This window comes from Brienomyrus brachyistius, chromosome 2 (assembly GCF_023856365.1).
Source record: "Brienomyrus brachyistius isolate T26 chromosome 2, BBRACH_0.4, whole genome shotgun sequence".
Classification (NCBI taxonomy): Eukaryota; Metazoa; Chordata; class Actinopteri; order Osteoglossiformes; family Mormyridae; genus Brienomyrus; species Brienomyrus brachyistius.
In genome coordinates, this window is record NC_064534.1 from 24835111 (window position 1) to 24853844 (window position 18734).

Consider the following 18734-nt stretch of genomic DNA (forward strand, 5'->3'; position numbering starts at 1 on the left):
TGTGTGTGTGTCTCTGTGTGTATATGAGAGAGTATGTGAGCAGGTATACCTTACATTATAGGGACACAATGTACCCAAAATGTGATAAATACCCGTTTTTTTTAACTCAATTTAATCAAAATCTGTGACTGCAATGAAAACATTAAAAATGCAAAAACTCTTGTATTTCGCTCGGTTACTTATAGTTAAGGTTAAGGCTAGGTAGGGGTTAAGGTTGTCATAGTTACTGTTAGCATTTCTCCCATAGAAATAAATGAGTGGTCCCCATGAAGATATGTTTACCCGACATGTGTGTGAGTATGTGTGTGTGTGTGTTTGGGTCTGTGTGTGGAGTTCCATATTCCATGTGAGTTTCTGCCAGGTACTCCAGGGCCTGCCATCTACAAATTCCCCATTATGCACATTTAAGTGACCTGTGACAGACAGGGATCCTGTCCAGGGTGCACCGCCCCCTTGTGCCCCATACGATCTGGTATCAAATGCAAAAATGACTGGCATGCATCTCTGCCTGTGGACATCAAAGGTCTGTTATTAAAACCTGCCTGGTTTGATTGTTGACATAAGCCGGAAGACTGAATATCAAAATACACAGTAAACTTTACCAAGTGACCATGGAGATATGTCCTGCTAATAGGAGAATCAGTGTTGTGATATTGAAAATCCAGAGTTACTGTTACTTATCCTGAAAGTTATCCAGCTAAGCAAAGAAACCACAATCATGATACAGGCCTCTAGCTGCCTGTAATGCTTCATTTTAAACACTCACCAATTCTTTACAGATATTGTCATCCACTTTATATAATGCATGTTTACTTTCCCAACATTTCTCTATGCAGATATTCACAATACAATGTAATTGCCGTTGTGCAATGTACATAGCAGTCCCAGATGCCCTCCAAACATAGACCCAAAGGGCTTCTATATGACAGGCCAGAATATTGTAATGGTTTTAAAGGCTATACAGGGGGCTAAATTATGTTAAATTTAATATCAAAGCATAATGTGCTTAATAAAAAGACAATTAAAGTAGATATTTTCTTTAATCTAATAAAATTTATTGGCCTGGTTTTCCGCCATAGGCATTTAGTGGGCATACTGAGACATATCTTACCACGCTGGTGAAAAGATGGGAGGAAGAAGTCAGCATCACTTTCTCCACTGCCACTGCCATCAGTCCTAATTAGTTGATCGGCTTCAAGAGCACACGACAACACGCATGTTGAAGGAACACACACAGCCAGGAAGAGTTTAGAAGGGAGATTTTTTTCTCACAAAGAAAGAAAAAAGTCAGGTGCAGATGTAACACACACTGAAGCACAACAGCGGAGGGCATGCCGTAGATGGAGTAATCAACCTGTTTGTCTAGGTCAGGGGTAGGCAACCTTTTTACAGCAAAGACCCATTTTATTCTAAATGTCTGATCCAACACTTATAAAGAGTCACAATGGGGAGAGAAGAGGGTTTGAGATGTGATGTTTTAATGTGATATGCGTGTATATGCATTTAACACAAAAACAAAACTCTCACTCTCCACTAACTGTGCTGACCAAACAGTATAAAATGTACTCCAAACATAGCTGCTATAATAATCTGAGAAAGTATTATAATTTTTATGAAGACCTGGGAAGGCGTGGTGACGATTTACTACAAGTATATGCAAGAATTAGGAATCCCAATAAATGCTGAAGCATACATCCAACCTCAGGTACCGAAGAAACTCCAGAAAGCATAGCATTTAACGAGAGACGTAATCTCGTCGTGGAGAATGACTTCGAGGAAGGTGTAAATGATGCAGTTAAGACATTACAGAAGCGTGTGGCAGACACGCCTCGTTCACATATAGCTAAAGAAATATCTAAACGAAAAATAATATTAACCCATAAATAAATAATTTATCTTTATCAAAGTTTTATCATAAAATGCTAAGACATGAAAATGTCAATGTGTGTATCATTCTGAGATAAGGCACATCCTCCTGGCCAGAGAGCTGCATGTGTCTCGCCAGCCGCAGGCTGCCGACCCCTGGTCTAGGTTAAACTCCAGCACAACTTTAAGTAAATGCTAGTTCTTGAAAACCACAGTGTATTCCAGAATAATAATAATTTTAAAAAAGTTTAATATGTCCCCCATTACGTTATTATTTTGAAACAATAAATCATAATTGAAAAGTAATGAATTAAGTCTTATCTGTTTGTCCAAGGTGTAAGACCTACCAGCTAATATTGTAAATTTGATTTTATGTCATTTTCATTATATTGTCATATTTATCTTTTTCATTAGTTTAGCATTTGAAGTACAAGAAGTACAAAAAGCAACCTCATGGATTGTGAGAAGCACTACAGAAATGGAACTTCCAGATATCCATCCAGATATTACAGCAGGTATTCCCTCTCTTACCTCCTTCTCCGGGATTGTACAGCTCCACTCTGAAAATCTTTTCCAGTTCAGGAACAGGGTTATCCACAATGTTCACAGTGATGTATTTGTATCGCTCCCCAGGAAGGAAATCCAGCACTCCCTCTGTGTCCTGTTCATTTTAATGGTAGGATATACGTTGCTTATGAACAAAATAAATATTGCACAGAACTGTCAATCTCCCTAAAAGGGTTAAAAACTGTAAAATCCTATGACATAGCAATAGAAAAGTTGGACATAATCTTTTCCATTTGACGAAGAAGGCATTAATTTTGGTAATAACCAAAGTCATCTGTTCCAAAGTTTTTGAGTACAGAAAATTAAATGCTTAAGATCAGTATGTTGCATAATTTCCAGTCTGACTGCCTAGCAATTTTCAAATCAGTTTTTCCATTTTTCTATGGTCTGCTATATATTATTATTATTATTATTATTATTATTATTATTATTATAACACTAGCAGTGTAGCATGGCAGTTGCACAATTTGAAGTTCAATAACTCATCTTCCTGTTATAAACTTTGAAAATCGTAACGTCATTATGCATATGTAATAAATGCCATCATGGTGCATTAAGCTTTTACTTTTTGTTAATATGAAATGTATTCCTTTGTATTATTAATGACCTCAGATATCATTAAGCACTGTACACCATGTCATAGTGCCCTGTAACACCATCACAGCAGAACACAATTTCTGATAAGTAATCACAAACGATAATATATTTTTCATTTCCAACCTTTGTCTATTACCTCATAGTCTTCTGGGCTGACAGCAGAGAAAGGTAACGTTCTGTAACCAACCAGGACTCTCCCAAGCAGGCCTTGTGCTCGAACTACGAGCAGGCGTGCTGCCCCGTCCTCTTCCATCACAGTCAGATGTGCCTCTTTTGTGGCTGGGCGAATCATCCCTTCTGTGAGGGGAAGTGTTGAGAACTGCAGCAGACCTACAGGGGCAAACGGTGTATTTTTAATGTCTGTTTTAAAATGGACATTTGCCACAGTAACAAAGCTGATGCTGTCAGTATTTTCTACAGTTTGATCATCATGTTTCATTAATTAATATTGTCTGAAAATGATAAATTCAAGCAAGCTAATTTATAATCTTCCTAGAAGCAAGCATCAAAAAAGTCAATCAAGGCATTATATACACGCACACACACACACACACACAAACAACCACGAAAAAATTAAGAGACCACTATATTTTTAAACAAATCTGCATTTTTAAATCCGGGTTTCATCCTAGTTCTGCTGGCGGAAGGCTACACTGAACAGCAGCATGTTTCAAAGTTCAAAATTTCTAAGACAGCAGTACACAAGAACAAGGCAAAGCAGGAGACCCTGGGAATGACCAAAAACCGGACAGGTGAAGAGTGGAAACAACTGTCTAATGCCAGAGAGGACTATTAATTTATCTGACAGTTTCTCATGAATCATAAGATCACATCAAATGACCTCCAAAAGGAATAGGAAAAATTAAGTGCAGGCGTGAGGTGTACTGCTAGGACAGTTTGTATCAGGCTCTGAGATGCAAGACTGAAGATCCTTAAAGCAAGAAAGAAGCCTGTCATGAATGGGAAACAGAGAAGAACCAGGCTGTAGGTTGCAAAAAAAAAGAAATATATATATATATATATATATATATATATATATATATATATATATATATATAAACTGTGGGCTTTTAATTTTTTATGCGGCTGTTACATACATACAGTATACGGTATGTGTGTGTGTGTGTGTGTGTGTGTGTGTGTGTAAGTGTGAGTGCGAGAAGGGCACAAGATATTGTGATGTCTCAGTACTGATTACAAAGAGAAAACATTAAACCATTAAAACAATACTTATAATTCAATATTATAATGAAAATAATCAACCAATCCACTGAAAAGAACAAAAGTTATATTCAGGTTTAGCGTTAAGAGGAGAAAGAAGAAGTCAGCTAACTGATCTGAAAGCTATTCGGTCTGGATTTGGGCCACAGTGACAGGCAGCCACTAATTTGGCTTAGAATCATAAAAGTCGCATATTCCAAATGTTTGTATCTAGAATGATGAGGTCACATATATACATGACAATTCAATATGCTTATACTTTACCATAGGGGTGATCACTAGCCTTGATGGTGACAGTGGTGGCTGAATTATCAGGATCAATACTGGCTCCACTAGTTGGGCTAGATCCAGGTTTCCCATCACTTGATTCAGCCGACACCAGCTTGATCTCAAACACCTCAGCCAACTCTGGTATGTCATCATCCAAAGCCAGCAGGTTTAGGACCTAGTGGTGGTCAGGGGTACATGTGCAAAACACTGACTGCAGCTAAACTGAAACACTGAATCTGGCATTTTTACCTAAGGATAGATGTAGTTCATTTTTCATGCTTTAATGGCAAGACTAAGAAAAGCCAGTTTGCAAAGACTAACCAAACAATCCACTAGGTGGAGCTATATTTAAACAAATATTAAAAACATTTGTTGCTGTTCATTGTGTAGTGAAATAACAGTTCATTTTTTAAAGTATGAAATAACCTACATACTAAAATGCACACAAAATTTCCTCTACAAAATACTTGGTGCAATAAATTTGTTGCAATGGCATAAAATAATTCCACAAATCGCCTAACAAAAGTCAAGACTCACAACAGGATTTCAGTCTGTCATATTTTAGTGAAGTACATTTTTATATAACACTGAAGTAAAATGCCACATAAAAGATTTCCGAGAGGTGTCTATATCCTCACCTCCTACAACCTGCAATAATCTTGTGTTTCCGTACACTTCTTGAACTATAACCAGCGCACAACGGCTAACAGGCAGGGCAACATGCTCAGAGGGGTTTCCCACCCAGACGCTGTCAGGAAGGCAGCGTTTCGTAGCTCATTCATGATGGATGAGGGAGCGGAGTTCCCTGTTACCTCAGAGCGCTGGCCGGGTAAGAAGAGGATACTGCCGCTGGTGTTGGCAAAGTCAGGGGCAGTGGGGACGGAGCTGTCAGAATCGAGCTGTCTAACGGTGTAGTTTACAAAGACATAGTCCAAGGCTCCTCGAGTACGCTCCACTACACAGGAGATGGTGGAGCCCTCCTCTGAAATCTGCCAGTAAAGGGGATGGAAAGTGGTGTGGCTTCATAAAATGTTCCAGAATGAAATGCATAAAACAATCATTTCTCTTCTTAAAGAAACATTTTTACATGGGCAGTATGGCATCCCATCATTTTCCTTGACTGCTTATTCAAAAAACATTTCATATTGAACACAATAGTGAGTGGCCTGCCTGTGAAAGTATGACTGGGTAAGATGTCCTTTTTACTATATAGCAATTAAGTATTGCCAGCTCAGCAACTACTTTAGGAAGATCCCTTTGTCAGGTCATAATTTTAATTTAGATCAATGCAGTGTTAGGTCAAGGCTAGATGCCTTTAGACTTCATTATAATGTTTTAGAGAAAGGTTTCCTGCAGGAATGCGGACTGCTCGTACGCCACCTGTTGCGTTAATTGATTTGGCTATCAGTAAAGTCATGAGGGCTATCTCTCTGAACTAGAGACCGGAGTTCTGCCCACCCAGGCGTGAAGACAAATTAAATATACATGGGGACATGGACCGTGTAAGGGATTAATATTACATTTACACAAATTGAGTAAAAAAATACAGGAAACAGATACTTCACAATAACGATATTTTCGAAGGCAAGCGGAGCTGTTTTCTTATAGCCTTACGTCTGGGATGCAGGTCCCGGTAAATCCGAAAAGGCCATTGGCATTGTCACTCTTCAGGACTCGCAGCATGGCAGTGGGCCGGGGGTCCGGAAGGCGGGCACCCCCACGGACCGACACCAGCTGCAGGTAGAAGATCTCCTCTGCCTCTTCTTCCCGGTCATCCCGCACCTCCACCACAAACCCCTTGCGCCGCTCGTCCTGCCAGTATTCCAGGTAGCCTGACACATTGTGCAGGTCCATCTTAGCAGGCTGACTGTGAAGCTCTCGGATCTGCACCCAATCCAGCTTGCTGGAGTAGAGCCGCACGTCTTGCATTAGACCAGTATAGAGTCCCTTTCCTTCAGGGTCTGAACCGATATGTAGTGGAGCTTCACCTGAAATTACCAAAACATTAATCCATTACATTAAAATCAAATAATAACATAAAATACATGTGACAGGACCAAGAAAGCACAATTTTCAATCTGAGATTTTGTGGAATATATTCCTGCAGGATACGGAATATAATGCGGAAATATTAAATTACGAACACATAATCATCAAGGGAACAGTCTTGATTTTTAGGCAGCGAATGGTTATTCCAGACCACTGTAACAAATCATGTTTCTACACTAGTGCCAATTTGACTATTTTAGGAAGTCCATGGAGCTTTGTGTTATGGAAATAAAGTTCCATTTATTCAATTTAGTGAGCATTACGCATCAGGAAATTAAAAAACAGTGTAGCTAAGCAATGTTTCACGAATGGAAAAAAGCACTGCTTTAACTAGCTTGTTTAAGCAGACATAGAAGAAAATGGCACAAGCATAATGCTTAAAAATAACCATAATTCTTTTATGGGAAAACAGGACAGACCACAGCTGCATCAACTGCCTTAGCTTAACTGACAATGAAAATGACCTCGATCATGTTACTGTAATATTACTTATATATGGCAATTCTGAATCATCTTCATAAAACTGCAAATATAGTCCATTTCTATGGATGATGTTTGTTTTTCTTACCATAAAACAGGTCGTAAACCCAAACCCTGCACCACTTCCTGAGGTATTTTGAATGTTGGATGCCACTCTGACAGAACTAGATTGATTTTAAAACAAACCCCTTAATGTTTTAATGAAAAATACCGGTGTTCTTATAGGATTTCATAATGGACACATTACATCTAAAAGGATTAAAATACCATCTATTCTAGAATTAGGAGCAGGCAACCAGATTCCATGCTAAGTCATGGACAGAAACCAAGCTCAAAGGTTAAATACTCCTATGACTTTATAACGTCATAACAGAAAGGTTTTGCAATGTTTTGGGTAGCAGAAGCAATACAATTAAGCTGTTTGTTTATCTAACACCCAGAATCAGCCAAGATTATCAGTCTAAATAATTTAAACAAAACTTAGTCATCATATACAAGTATTAAAATAAATGTATATTGAATAAGAGAGTCACATTAGAAAATAATTTGGGGTTATCACTGAGAAGTAAACCTAGAATTAATAAGAGTTAAAGCTGAAATACTGCACAAAGAGAATGGTGTAATATTTCCATTGATTTAACAATGAATAAAATGTGACTGTTCCCAGTTAAATGGACAACAAAATTATCAATCAAGTATTAATGCCTACAGACAACTTATTGTTTCCAATTATTAAAAAAAAACACCTGGTTTCTTGTACTCTAGCAAATGCATCTACATTTATGCAAGCAGAAGCACAACTCATTAATACGTTTTAGAGTGTTGGGAAAAATACTCTGCATCTTGTTTATATAACTAATCTAATACTTTACAACCTGCAACAAAACATTATGGTCATCATCAACAAGGTAATTTTCCATTCATTTTGGAATTGGTCTTTTGTGCAGCAATCATGCATAAAGGTACCATAATATCCTATATATTTAGGAATAAACCATCTCTGTGTTTGTGAAGCATTTTGCCAAGAATACACTTCATTTTTTATTGTTATTTTGTATTTCATGTTATTTTGTAATTTGTAAAATTTATTAAAATTCAACCTATTGGGTTAATTGGTGTGTGTGCATTTTAAAGTTCTACTGGCACCAACATCACCGTTCTCCCACAGTCCAAATAAGTGATGCATCTATTGCCCAAAGAGTGTGACTGTGTGTGAATGTGTGCCCTACAATGGATTAGCATCCCACCCATGGTATCTCCTTTTCCGTGCCCTGCAGCTCCTAGGATCGGCTCCACACCACTCACAATGCTTCATTGCAGAAACACTTATAAGAAATAGGTGACTGTGTGATCTTCTTAGGGAAACATCTCTACAGACAACATTATATTACACTTCACCCTTTTATATTAAACTGTGCCTTTTATGGGTGGCCAGTATTTTTCATGACCATTTTACATTTAGTCTTAAATCTTAGATTCTGCTTAGTTCATATTACACCTGAATATAACTAAAATCAGTTTATGTTTTTGTGTGAGGAATTTAGTGCTATTATCTAAGCATTACTAAGACTACAGAGGGATTTTAATTGAATTTTTTTCAGTAGAGGGAAGGATTATAGTTTGAGTGTGCTTCCTAGGATTTGGACCCACAACTTTTGTGTTGTCAGGACACAGAGTTACTTATTGAGCTACAGGAACATATCTCCGTTTTACTAATTAAAACTGAAATGCCTTTGTAGCACATCAGATCACCTAACCGTGGCTTCCTCACCCTGGGCCTAAAAAGCAAATGGGACACGGCTGATAAGTTCCTATGCAAGGTTTTAAATCCATGCTGTGAATAAGCCATGGAAGAAGGAAAAGGGTAGCCAGTCACACATGCGTGCTTCTGCAGGTGGATCCTGGAACCAGACTGAAGGGATGGCAGCCCCCTACCTGCTAGGGGAATATTGGAGGATGTCCACCCTGAAGGGGCCCATAACAGACCCTCTTTTGTGCAGTGTCTGTATTATGTAGTGTCCCCTCATTCCCTCAATAAACCTGGGCTGGGCTGAAACAGACAGCCTCGTCTGTCTGCTACATATATGCAGTACATGTACTAAGTCTGGTGAAACAAACATCAAAAACTTTACTAGCAGAAGATGAAGAAGATGACTATGGCTATGACTAGTGGTGGTAATTATCAGAGACCTCCCAGTTTGATATTATATCGATATTTTTTACATTAGTTTTTGCTGAAGAGCATCTCAGGTCCATATTTAAAGTAAACACGAGGGACGTAACAGTGCACATCTTTGTCGTGGCCCGTTTGGTTACATTGTTTTTGGTCAGAATGGACAATGAAAAGAATGAATTAATACATTTTTTGACGCAGGAACAACAAGGAAAACATTATGCTAACTGTGGCCGTGAGTCTGGTTACGGCTAGTGCTGAAGAGCTCCAAGACCCTCCCATGTCACTTCGATCAGTGGTTTGGGAACATTTTGGTCTCCCAAGAAATTACACCAACACTGGAAAGAGACGAGTTGATAAGACCAAGACTTGTCTGTCTGCTCTCTTACTTCACACTTGGATGTTGCCCGAAACGCATCCAACATGCTAGCTCATCTGAGACAACATCATACTATTGTATGAATCAATGGAGCAAAGCAAGTAAGTCTCCCATTGGCATTTAAGGTGCTTTTGCCAAGAAATTCGGACCTTCTCTACAGAGATGTGACCATACTCAGTAGTAGGCCTGAAACGATAACTAATTGTGCTGGATGATATATTGTCCCAGAAATAATTGTGATAGAGAATATTATTGTCATTTAAAGATTATTTTATGCCACAGGTATAATGCAAGTATAGTAACATAATAATGTAAGTACACCCTTCCAAAGACCAATGAACATTTAAGAATACATTGGAAATTCGGCTGCGGAAATAATGTGGGAAAATTCAACACATCATATATGATTAAAATGTTTTAGACTAATTCAGAGAAATTTAGAAAATGTTTTATCCAGAGAAATAATATGCAAATATTAAATAGGACATACAATGCACAGTCAATGTAAAAGAGTTTGTGAATTGGAATATCAAATGAATGTACATATTTGTATGACCCTGTTGGCTACTACAGGACATCACAATGTGATGCTGTTGCCTATTTCTGTGGTTCAAGTTAATTGCACGAGAGGCCGTTAATTAAGATAAATAAATCAGAACTTAAACTAAATAATATTTTGAAAATGTAATAGGAAGTACTTGACTTTTGTTTTTATTTTATCTCAGCCAATACTTATAGTGGTTGTTTAGTTTTAGTTTTGATTATATTTTTGTACCTTACTTCAGTTCATGAGAATGTTTTTGTTAATGGTTATACCCCTGCCTTGCATACTGCATGTGCATAGTACACAGTTAGTTTTAGCAAAATTATTATTGATTCTTATAACATCCATATAACACTTCATGAGCATGACATTTTAAAAGGAACTATTAAAAGACACTTCCATGCAAAGGATGAATCAGACCAGAGCCACGCCTTTGACATAGACCAGAAAAGGGCAGAAACAGTGCAACTGGCTAAAACTGAGTGCATTCATTCTTAACAAATGCTGCCAAAGTCGAGGTCAGACAAAAATATCGGGGTTATGTCCATATAACGTAATTATTGTGACCGGCCTGCTTAATAGAGAGAACACAGGATCTTGTTCATTATGATGGTTATGATGCAATAATATTTACATATTTTTATTCTTTTTTTTTTGTCGGGATGGCACAGTGGTCAGCACCATTGCCTCACACCACTGGAACCAGTGTTTGAGTCTCCCCCATGGCTCCATGTGTGGTTACAGGGGATGGATGCTTGGATTTTTAGTGTGCAAATGACCCTCTCAAGTTTTTTTTTATTCATACATTAACAGACACATTGCCTTGCTGTAAACCATCCATCCATTTTCCAAACCGCTTATCCTACTGGGTCGCGGGGGGTCCGGAGCCTATCCCGGAAGCAATGGGCACGAGGCTGGGAACAACCCAGGATGGGGGGCCAGCCCATCGCAGGGCACACATTCACTCTCACATGCATTCCTACGGGCAATTTAGCGAGTCCAATGTGAGGCAACAGTGCTAACCACTGCACCACCATGCCGCCCTTGCTGTAAAACAACTGTTCCTAATTGTATTTGCAGTTTTAATAATAAACTAATTCAAAACAAATTCTGTTTCCTTGCTGTATCAAAATGCACTGAACCATGAATATAAGCATCTCCTAAAAATCTAAAATTCACCACATTGAAAAATCATGACTTGTAATTGAGTCGATTGTTCCCTTCACCCCTGATATGATTGTTCCCCTCTTTACTGATATGACAACAGGACACTGAAAAATCAGAACAGGAAAGAGCAGTAAAACACTGTACTCTGGTGCCAGGGAAGGCTTTTATGAATACTGTGGACAGTGAGTTAACAAGAGGGCTTTTGATCAAATCAACCCAAAATATTTACTTGAAGCACAAATAACCAGAATAAATCTTATTTTGGGAATATTATAAGAAGATCAAGTGTATCAGGGAATGCCATCATGTTTGAAAGTTGAATAACAAAAGAGGAGGAAGATGACCAGAAGCAGGAGGAATTAAGTCATAACAATGAACACGCCACTGTGAAGCCTGAAGAACCAGACAAAATTCAGGACATCCATGGAAGAATGTCTATCTAATCTACATAGTCATCAGCAGTTGAGATTGAGTATATGGTACCTAAAATAATACAAATATATATAAGATATTTATTTATATTATACATACATTTTACACCACAGGAAAGACCATTATTAAATTTCATATACTACCAGTTGCAAATTATAACTGTAAATACTATATAAACAGACGTTAAGTTTTATGAGAGACTTACCATCTGTGATGGCCTCTCCTTTCAGACTTTTGATCCCACCAGGCATGGTATTTCCATCCAAGTAGAATTCAATAATGCCATCATCTACAGTTATGATAACTTGTAACCAAATATTATCCTCAACATATTTAGCAGCTGTGGACCTAGCGATTTGAGTGCTGTTGGATCCAACAGCATTGTAGTAGAGCATCAGTGTAACATGTGACTCGTTGGTGTGAATCTTGATACCATAATAGAAGGTTCCATTGTCAGTTCCCTTGGAAATAATAAATCCATCTGTGTTGGGCCTGGGTACCAGCCAGGCTGAGAAGGTGAAGTTGGATAGACTCTGGGTTTGTTGCAATTGATTATCAGTACTGATGGTACCATAGGCACCTTGAAAGCCTGGAAAAAACAGTGCATCTGTAGCAGAGTGGGGTCTTCTGGAGTGGGGTCGGAGTTCCACAGCCCTGGGGAATGATGCCATCAGTATGAGGTCCTGCATTGGAGGTAGACCAAGAGGAAACACATCTGACAAAATCTCCCATCCAACCCGCACATCCCCAAAAGTGCCTTGCTGTCGGAGGATGATGATGGTGGCAACATTTGACATGTCCTCTTCGGAAAGCACATCTTCTGCTACTTCTAGGTCCAGACTCTGGTCATCAATTTCAAAGACACCAAAGGGGTCATCATTGAAAGGAATAAGTACAGACACATTAAGGTTTGTTTCAGCCAGTCGACCACCTGGTCCGGGGTAGCCACCTGCAAAACAATGATGTTTTGACAAATCTGTTGTCATTGCTGTCATTTTTGTTAGGCCAATATACATTAAAACATGACAGTACATTTTATGCTAAGGTATCCTTTAAGCTTAACAGACCAGACATCAAGAAAAAAGATAAGATGAGAAGTTTGTAATTTGTAAATCATCAAATAATGTAAATAATCATTGGAATTACAACACTGAACTTGATTTTTGCAAGTAGCATATTATAATAATCAGTATCGCGATTATTATACATAGTACTTAATAATATATTTTATTTGTTTTACCTTTTATGTTAACAAGATTAAGAACAAAGTACTCATTAAACTCTGGTAGTTTGTCAGAGATGGCTTGCAAGGCAATGGGTTTTGTGATTTCTCCAGTGGTGAAAATGATGGATCCTGAGGTGCTGATGAATTCTTGGCCTGGTTCTAAGACTGTGTTGTTGTCGGACAGTTGCCAATAAACAGTGACATTGCCAAAATGTCCACGGCTTCTCAAAACACTGACAAGAAGAAGACGATAACCTGTAGTTCCCCTTATATATTATTTCATATATATAATTTGTTTAGCATAGTTAGTGATCATCATTAAAATACTCATCGATATATAAAAAAGTACAACCCTGGTTTAGATACAAAATGTATAAATTAAATTTAACCATTTAAATTTCAAAATACAGTACAGAAAACAATAATGTTTTCAAAATATTATTAGTCTCAAAAATACAATAAAAAAAATATAATTCTGAAGGAAACAAACATAAACATGAATTGCGTAGAATGTTTCTTACTAGAAGTTGTTAGATTTTCCTTCTTCTACTTGTTTGACAACTTGTTCCAAAAAAAAGATACCATTGGCATCATCGTTCGCCTCAATTATCACGGTTGCTGTATCAGCACCATATACCACTGCATCACCTGCTCAAAAAATAATGATGATAATTTCCTTTACTAGTCTCAGATGTGTACATGAGTATTTAGTAAATCCTCTATTTGTCTATTTGTTACTCTAAGAAATGTGAAAAAGGATTCGTCATTGAAACCACTTCAAAGGTAAAATGTATCACTTTACTGACACGTCTCCATTTTGGACACATACTAATTAGAAAATATTTAAGAAGATTTTGTTTTTTATTTTTATCAGACCATTTGCACTTTAAATGACATTTTATGGTAGCATGTTCTATGAATATCATGTCCATAATAATCTATTAACACATTCATAGCACATTATAATATGTTCATAAAGTTCATATAATATGTTCATAAAGCATTAACAAATTATAGCCATGTTTATTATGCGTAATGAATGCTTTATGAAGCTCTCATCTATAGGCACTATAGATACCATAATGCGGTGCAAAGCATCCTTAATTCTTATACCAACCGTTATAATGCATTATGAAGATATCTAGTGTTATAACAGCCTGTGATAAAGTAACCAGGTTCTATGTAATACCAGGACGAGCACAGCTTTCTGTGACATATTACACTGATTATCTAAATGCAAAAAATCATTTAAAAAACATGGAACGGACCTGTGGCATTGTATAAAGTTATGTAAAACTCTTCGTCTGTTTCAGGTTCATCATCATCTTCAGTAGCTAGTGAGATGTTCTTACTCCACTCGTTTATACCGAAAACCAACGTTTCATTAATCTTTGGAATGAAGTCGCCGGATGATGTTCCACCATGTGTGACCACATACATCACTGTAGCAACAAAGTCAGCTGGTCCAGCTCTCAAAACTGTGAAGTTGGCAATTTCACCTTCTTGCACCCTAACCAGAACAGGCTCTAAAAACACACACAACAAAAGATTAAAACAATGCAATCACTAAAGCTAAAAAGTACCCTACATAACTAAATGTTTTCTTACCTGCAAAATATATTGGATCATCGTTTTTCAGAATCTGCAAGGTTGCATTCAATGAATTTCCAAGTCGTGCGCCATTAGTAGCATTTAGAAGAATGACTGTGAATACTTCTGTGTATTCTGGTATCTTTTGGGAAAAGATACTTTTGTCATTAGATATTTGATGTTTTCAAAACAAGCATTTAGAGGAAATTTGTCAATTACCTCTTCTTTAACAGAAAATCAATAGAAACTAAGATCTGAGATATTTACAGTTTACAGTAAATAAAAGAAATCACCTGATCAGGAACAGAGAAGATTGTGAGGTTTTTGGAGACCTCCTTTTCTTTGAAAACAACAAGCCCTTGCACTGGAGAGATATCTTCCGATAAGTAGGGATCCAGGATCCAGAAAATGGACACTTCTCCAAATGTACCCCTGTTCCTCACAATTGGGAAGGATGCTGTCAGAGGACATCAACAACATTTCAGAAAACAACTTGTCCAGAATGAGAAATATCTATTAAATATTCTACTTAGACATACAAGATTTCTTTAAATTTTCCTTCACTCCCACCTGAGAAAGATTCACTCCCTTTACTTTCTTTGATTGCCTCCACCATGCCAGGGAGGATAAACTCAATGACCCCAAAAGGGTCATCATTGCTTCGGACAGTGATATTGACCTCCCTGGCAGATCCCAGATGACTGGGAGGGGTACTGTGGCTACTGAGAATTACACAGAACATCTCATCTAGCTGTGAATACAAATAACATCTGTTAGTTGGATAAAATTACAGATATGGGTATTTGACTAATGCAACACTGAATTATACAAAGAGTACTTCAAATCATGCAGAACTTCAAACAACTTTAACTTAGTACTCATTGTACCTGAAAGACTGTCAAGGTAGCAGCCAAATAATAAGTGAAATGTAACTACAACAAGAAGCCTACCTCAGGAATTCCATCAGGTCTGGCCACAAGTGCAACCACTACTTCCCTTTCTCCTGGATTAAATTCCAAGATCCCTGTGGCCCCATAGAATTCTGCATTGCCTGAGGGTATCACTTCATAACGGATAAGCTGCTTTAGCAATAGGCCCTGGGACCGAATTACCTTAAGCTCCACAGCCTCTCCCTCCTTATGATACAAGGCAAAAAATTGACATAGCAAGAAAATGATGTGAGGATGCTCAGGTAAAAGCCATATGCATAGATTTAGAATACCAGAATTTTGTCATGTTACAAAACTATGAATACATTTTAGATTTTCAAACTTACATTGATGAACCAAGGTCCTCGAGACTGTGGTGAGAACTCAAAGATTCCACCAGGGTCATCATTCTCAGTTATTACGATCTCTCTGCTCGTAAACCCTGGTTTCAGAATCTGGTTCTCTGCATTGGTCCTGCACAAATAACAGCCCAAGGAATATGATCAAACCCCAGTGCATGACAAGACAACTAGTGAAAATTTTCAAGGCCTCTTTGAAACATTTCTTTTTTATAGGTAGTGTGTCAGGAAATTCACTTAATTAAAAATGAAAAACCGCTGTCTGGTCAAATTAACATTATTTTTTGAAATATATAATTTTCTGCAGCTAACAAAACAGTTTGTTGTGTGAACCCAACGGAAGTAAAAAAAACTTTTAAATCTAGGTAGTAGTAGTAATGATAATAATACGCTCGTAAGTAAAAATAGTCTTATATAGTTATTATTGGAACTTGCATTATTGTCAGTAAACAACACTTTCTGTGTCTGCTGATCAAACCTGTCCAATGGTTAAGAGGCATTTTTATTCAGTTTTATGAGTCACTGATCCTGAAATCTAGATCATTGCAATTTCAATATATCTGAATGTCAATGGCCAACGGCTTTCATGTCACAGAAATGTTTGCTGGAGGTCAAAGCGATGCAACTGGACTGGACATAACCACATTCTGTGCTGCTTCTTACAAAAAACACACAGGGTCTCAATTTGCGACAAGGTCAGAAGAGTGTGATGTTGGCCAAATGTTGGCTCAAGTGGTTGGAGGCTTTGACAGATTGTGGCACGCTGCATCTTCCCAGCTCCCATCTCAGCAGGAGTGTTAACTTAGTCTGGCCTCAGCTAAGCAATGAAAGAGGGGAGAGACACTCCACAGGGGTGGAAGGATCTCCACATAATTGGTAAATTAAAGACAAAAGTAAAACAGAGAAAAGCATTCCAAACAAATGCATTCACCAAACTCACTGCATGCATACAAACACGGGTGTCTTTAGAGACAAGGATAAAGCCCACAGTTAAATTAGGCACTACTCATAAAGAAGATTCACCCCCTGCTTGCACCCCTGCTCCGTCTTACACCCGCAAAACTATCCCCAACACCCCAGCAATCCACAAGTGGGCTCTATTTAGACAAAGTCTTGATTCACAGCATACAAAAAGCCAAAACTCCACTTCTCCACTTACCCAAAGTACACTACAGACCTTGCTGTTTCTACCCTGATGGCAGGGTGCAGGCAAGAATAAGGGGGGAACATTCCCATGAACACTCATGAATAACAACAAAACCGATCCATAAAAACAGGAAAAACGCGAAAAGGCAATCCCCTGCCGTCTCCCCCTTACACCTTTCTTATGCTGCATCTGCTACAAATTCCCACATGAGATACTTAAATGGGCAACTCCATGCAGAGGTCAGTTTAATGTCATATCCATAGCTCTGGTAAATTGCAATTCATTTTGAACATGTAAATTAAGATACAGTATGCCAATTTACCGCACATGCTAAGCTGTTACATGCACTGAGGCATTTCGTTTATGTTCGATAATGTGAGTCTAAATGTCCACATCCATAATGCTGGAATTAACCCATAGGCATTTTTCAATCCAGTTGAAAATGAATAAGGGGATTCCTTAATTCCTACTTATGGGAAGTAACCCAATAGCCAAGGTAGTCTTTAAGTTTCACAATGAGGATCTTTACCTAATGCAAGCCTATAGACCGATACTAAACAAAAAGTACACATAGACTGCCACATAGCTATACAAAGGGTCCTGCTTCTAACACCTGTACCTTGTTAGTGTCTAATTTGTGGAGCTAAAAGAGGTAACTACAGTGCTATAAACAGAATATGGAGGTCATATTGAAATAAAAATAAAACACACAGCACCTGTCCAGAGTGATGAGAATGGTCTCATTGATTTCAGGAATGCTGTCAGCTTTGATAATGATGTTAATAGATGAATCACTTTGTCCGGACAGAAAAGTCACAGAACCACTAAATGGTCCAAGATCATTGAGGGTTACATCCTGACTATTTCGCCCTGTTGGTCGCAAACTCCAGAACACCACAGCTTGTCCATCTGTCCCATCGCGGTGTAAGGGAAGAGTAATCTGTGGGAAAAAGTCCCCTTGAACAAATCTAATAGCATTATGATAGCACTGTAACAGTAATCTATACGTATTCTGTGAGACTAAATTATGTAGCATCAAAACTGATGCTTTGTCATACCTGAGTAATGTTGTCATCCTCTGGTTCATTCACAATCACAGTCTGGTTACTGATGAAACCTATTTCTCCATTTGCGATGTCTGAGGTGACAGTCAGGGTGATGTTCAAGGCGCCAGCAAACCTGGGACTGATGGGTGGGATCGGGGGGCTGATATTAACTAGATCAAGACTGTCCAGCTAGAGCAAGAAAACAACAGAACAAAAACAGGTAAATCGCTAAATGCAGATATGTTCACTTACAGGCTCATGCACCAAAGGCTAAAGCCCTCATCATTTTTCAGTGTTATAATTAAATACATACAAACAAATTCATCAGGTTTTCATCGCTTATGAACCAATTATGAGTCCATTAATTTGCATTCCATGTGGCCACTCATTTCCAGTTTCTTTCTGTTTCCACCTCCATGATACCAACTAATTGCCCTTTTTGATACAGTCATAAACACGCTCCAGCTTAGTAGATGGCCTGTTTCTTTTTGTTGTGCATCTAAAAGGCTTTCAATTAAATGTGAAGGAGCACTTTCATTTTGTACTTGTTTATTAGCCAGCCAGATGGAGGTTGTTTGTTTAGACAACTCCACAAAGCCTATGGCCACAGGCCAAAGACTTCATGTTCACAGCACTCACGCATGCTAATTAAGAGCCACGTTTATCACGAAAAAAAAACAATGTTTATTAATG

At 38.1% G+C, this 18734-nt stretch overlaps 1 protein-coding gene across 2 annotated transcripts in view; it reads right to left on the bottom strand.

Annotated features, from left to right (window-relative positions):
* adgrv1 (adhesion G protein-coupled receptor V1) overlaps positions 1-18734 on the bottom strand; it is a 105552-nt gene that overhangs the window by 61316 nt on the left and 25502 nt on the right. For both annotated transcript variants that reach the window (XM_048982871.1, XM_048982863.1), the window contains 17 exons: positions 18054-18230; positions 17712-17935; positions 15837-15963; positions 15511-15696; positions 15131-15311; positions 14854-15017; positions 14579-14702; positions 14239-14496; positions 13492-13618; positions 12986-13203; positions 11951-12694; positions 6136-6509; positions 5334-5510; positions 4516-4696; positions 3167-3360; positions 2398-2527; positions 1112-1192 (listed from right to left, as the gene is read on the bottom strand). In XM_048982871.1, the coding sequence (XP_048838828.1) occupies positions 1112-1192; positions 2398-2527; positions 3167-3360; positions 4516-4696; positions 5334-5510; positions 6136-6509; positions 11951-12694; positions 12986-13203; positions 13492-13618; positions 14239-14496; positions 14579-14702; positions 14854-15017; positions 15131-15311; positions 15511-15696; positions 15837-15963; positions 17712-17935; positions 18054-18230 (3667 nt within the window). The remainder of the gene's footprint in view (positions 1-1111; positions 1193-2397; positions 2528-3166; positions 3361-4515; positions 4697-5333; positions 5511-6135; positions 6510-11950; positions 12695-12985; positions 13204-13491; positions 13619-14238; positions 14497-14578; positions 14703-14853; positions 15018-15130; positions 15312-15510; positions 15697-15836; positions 15964-17711; positions 17936-18053; positions 18231-18734) is intronic.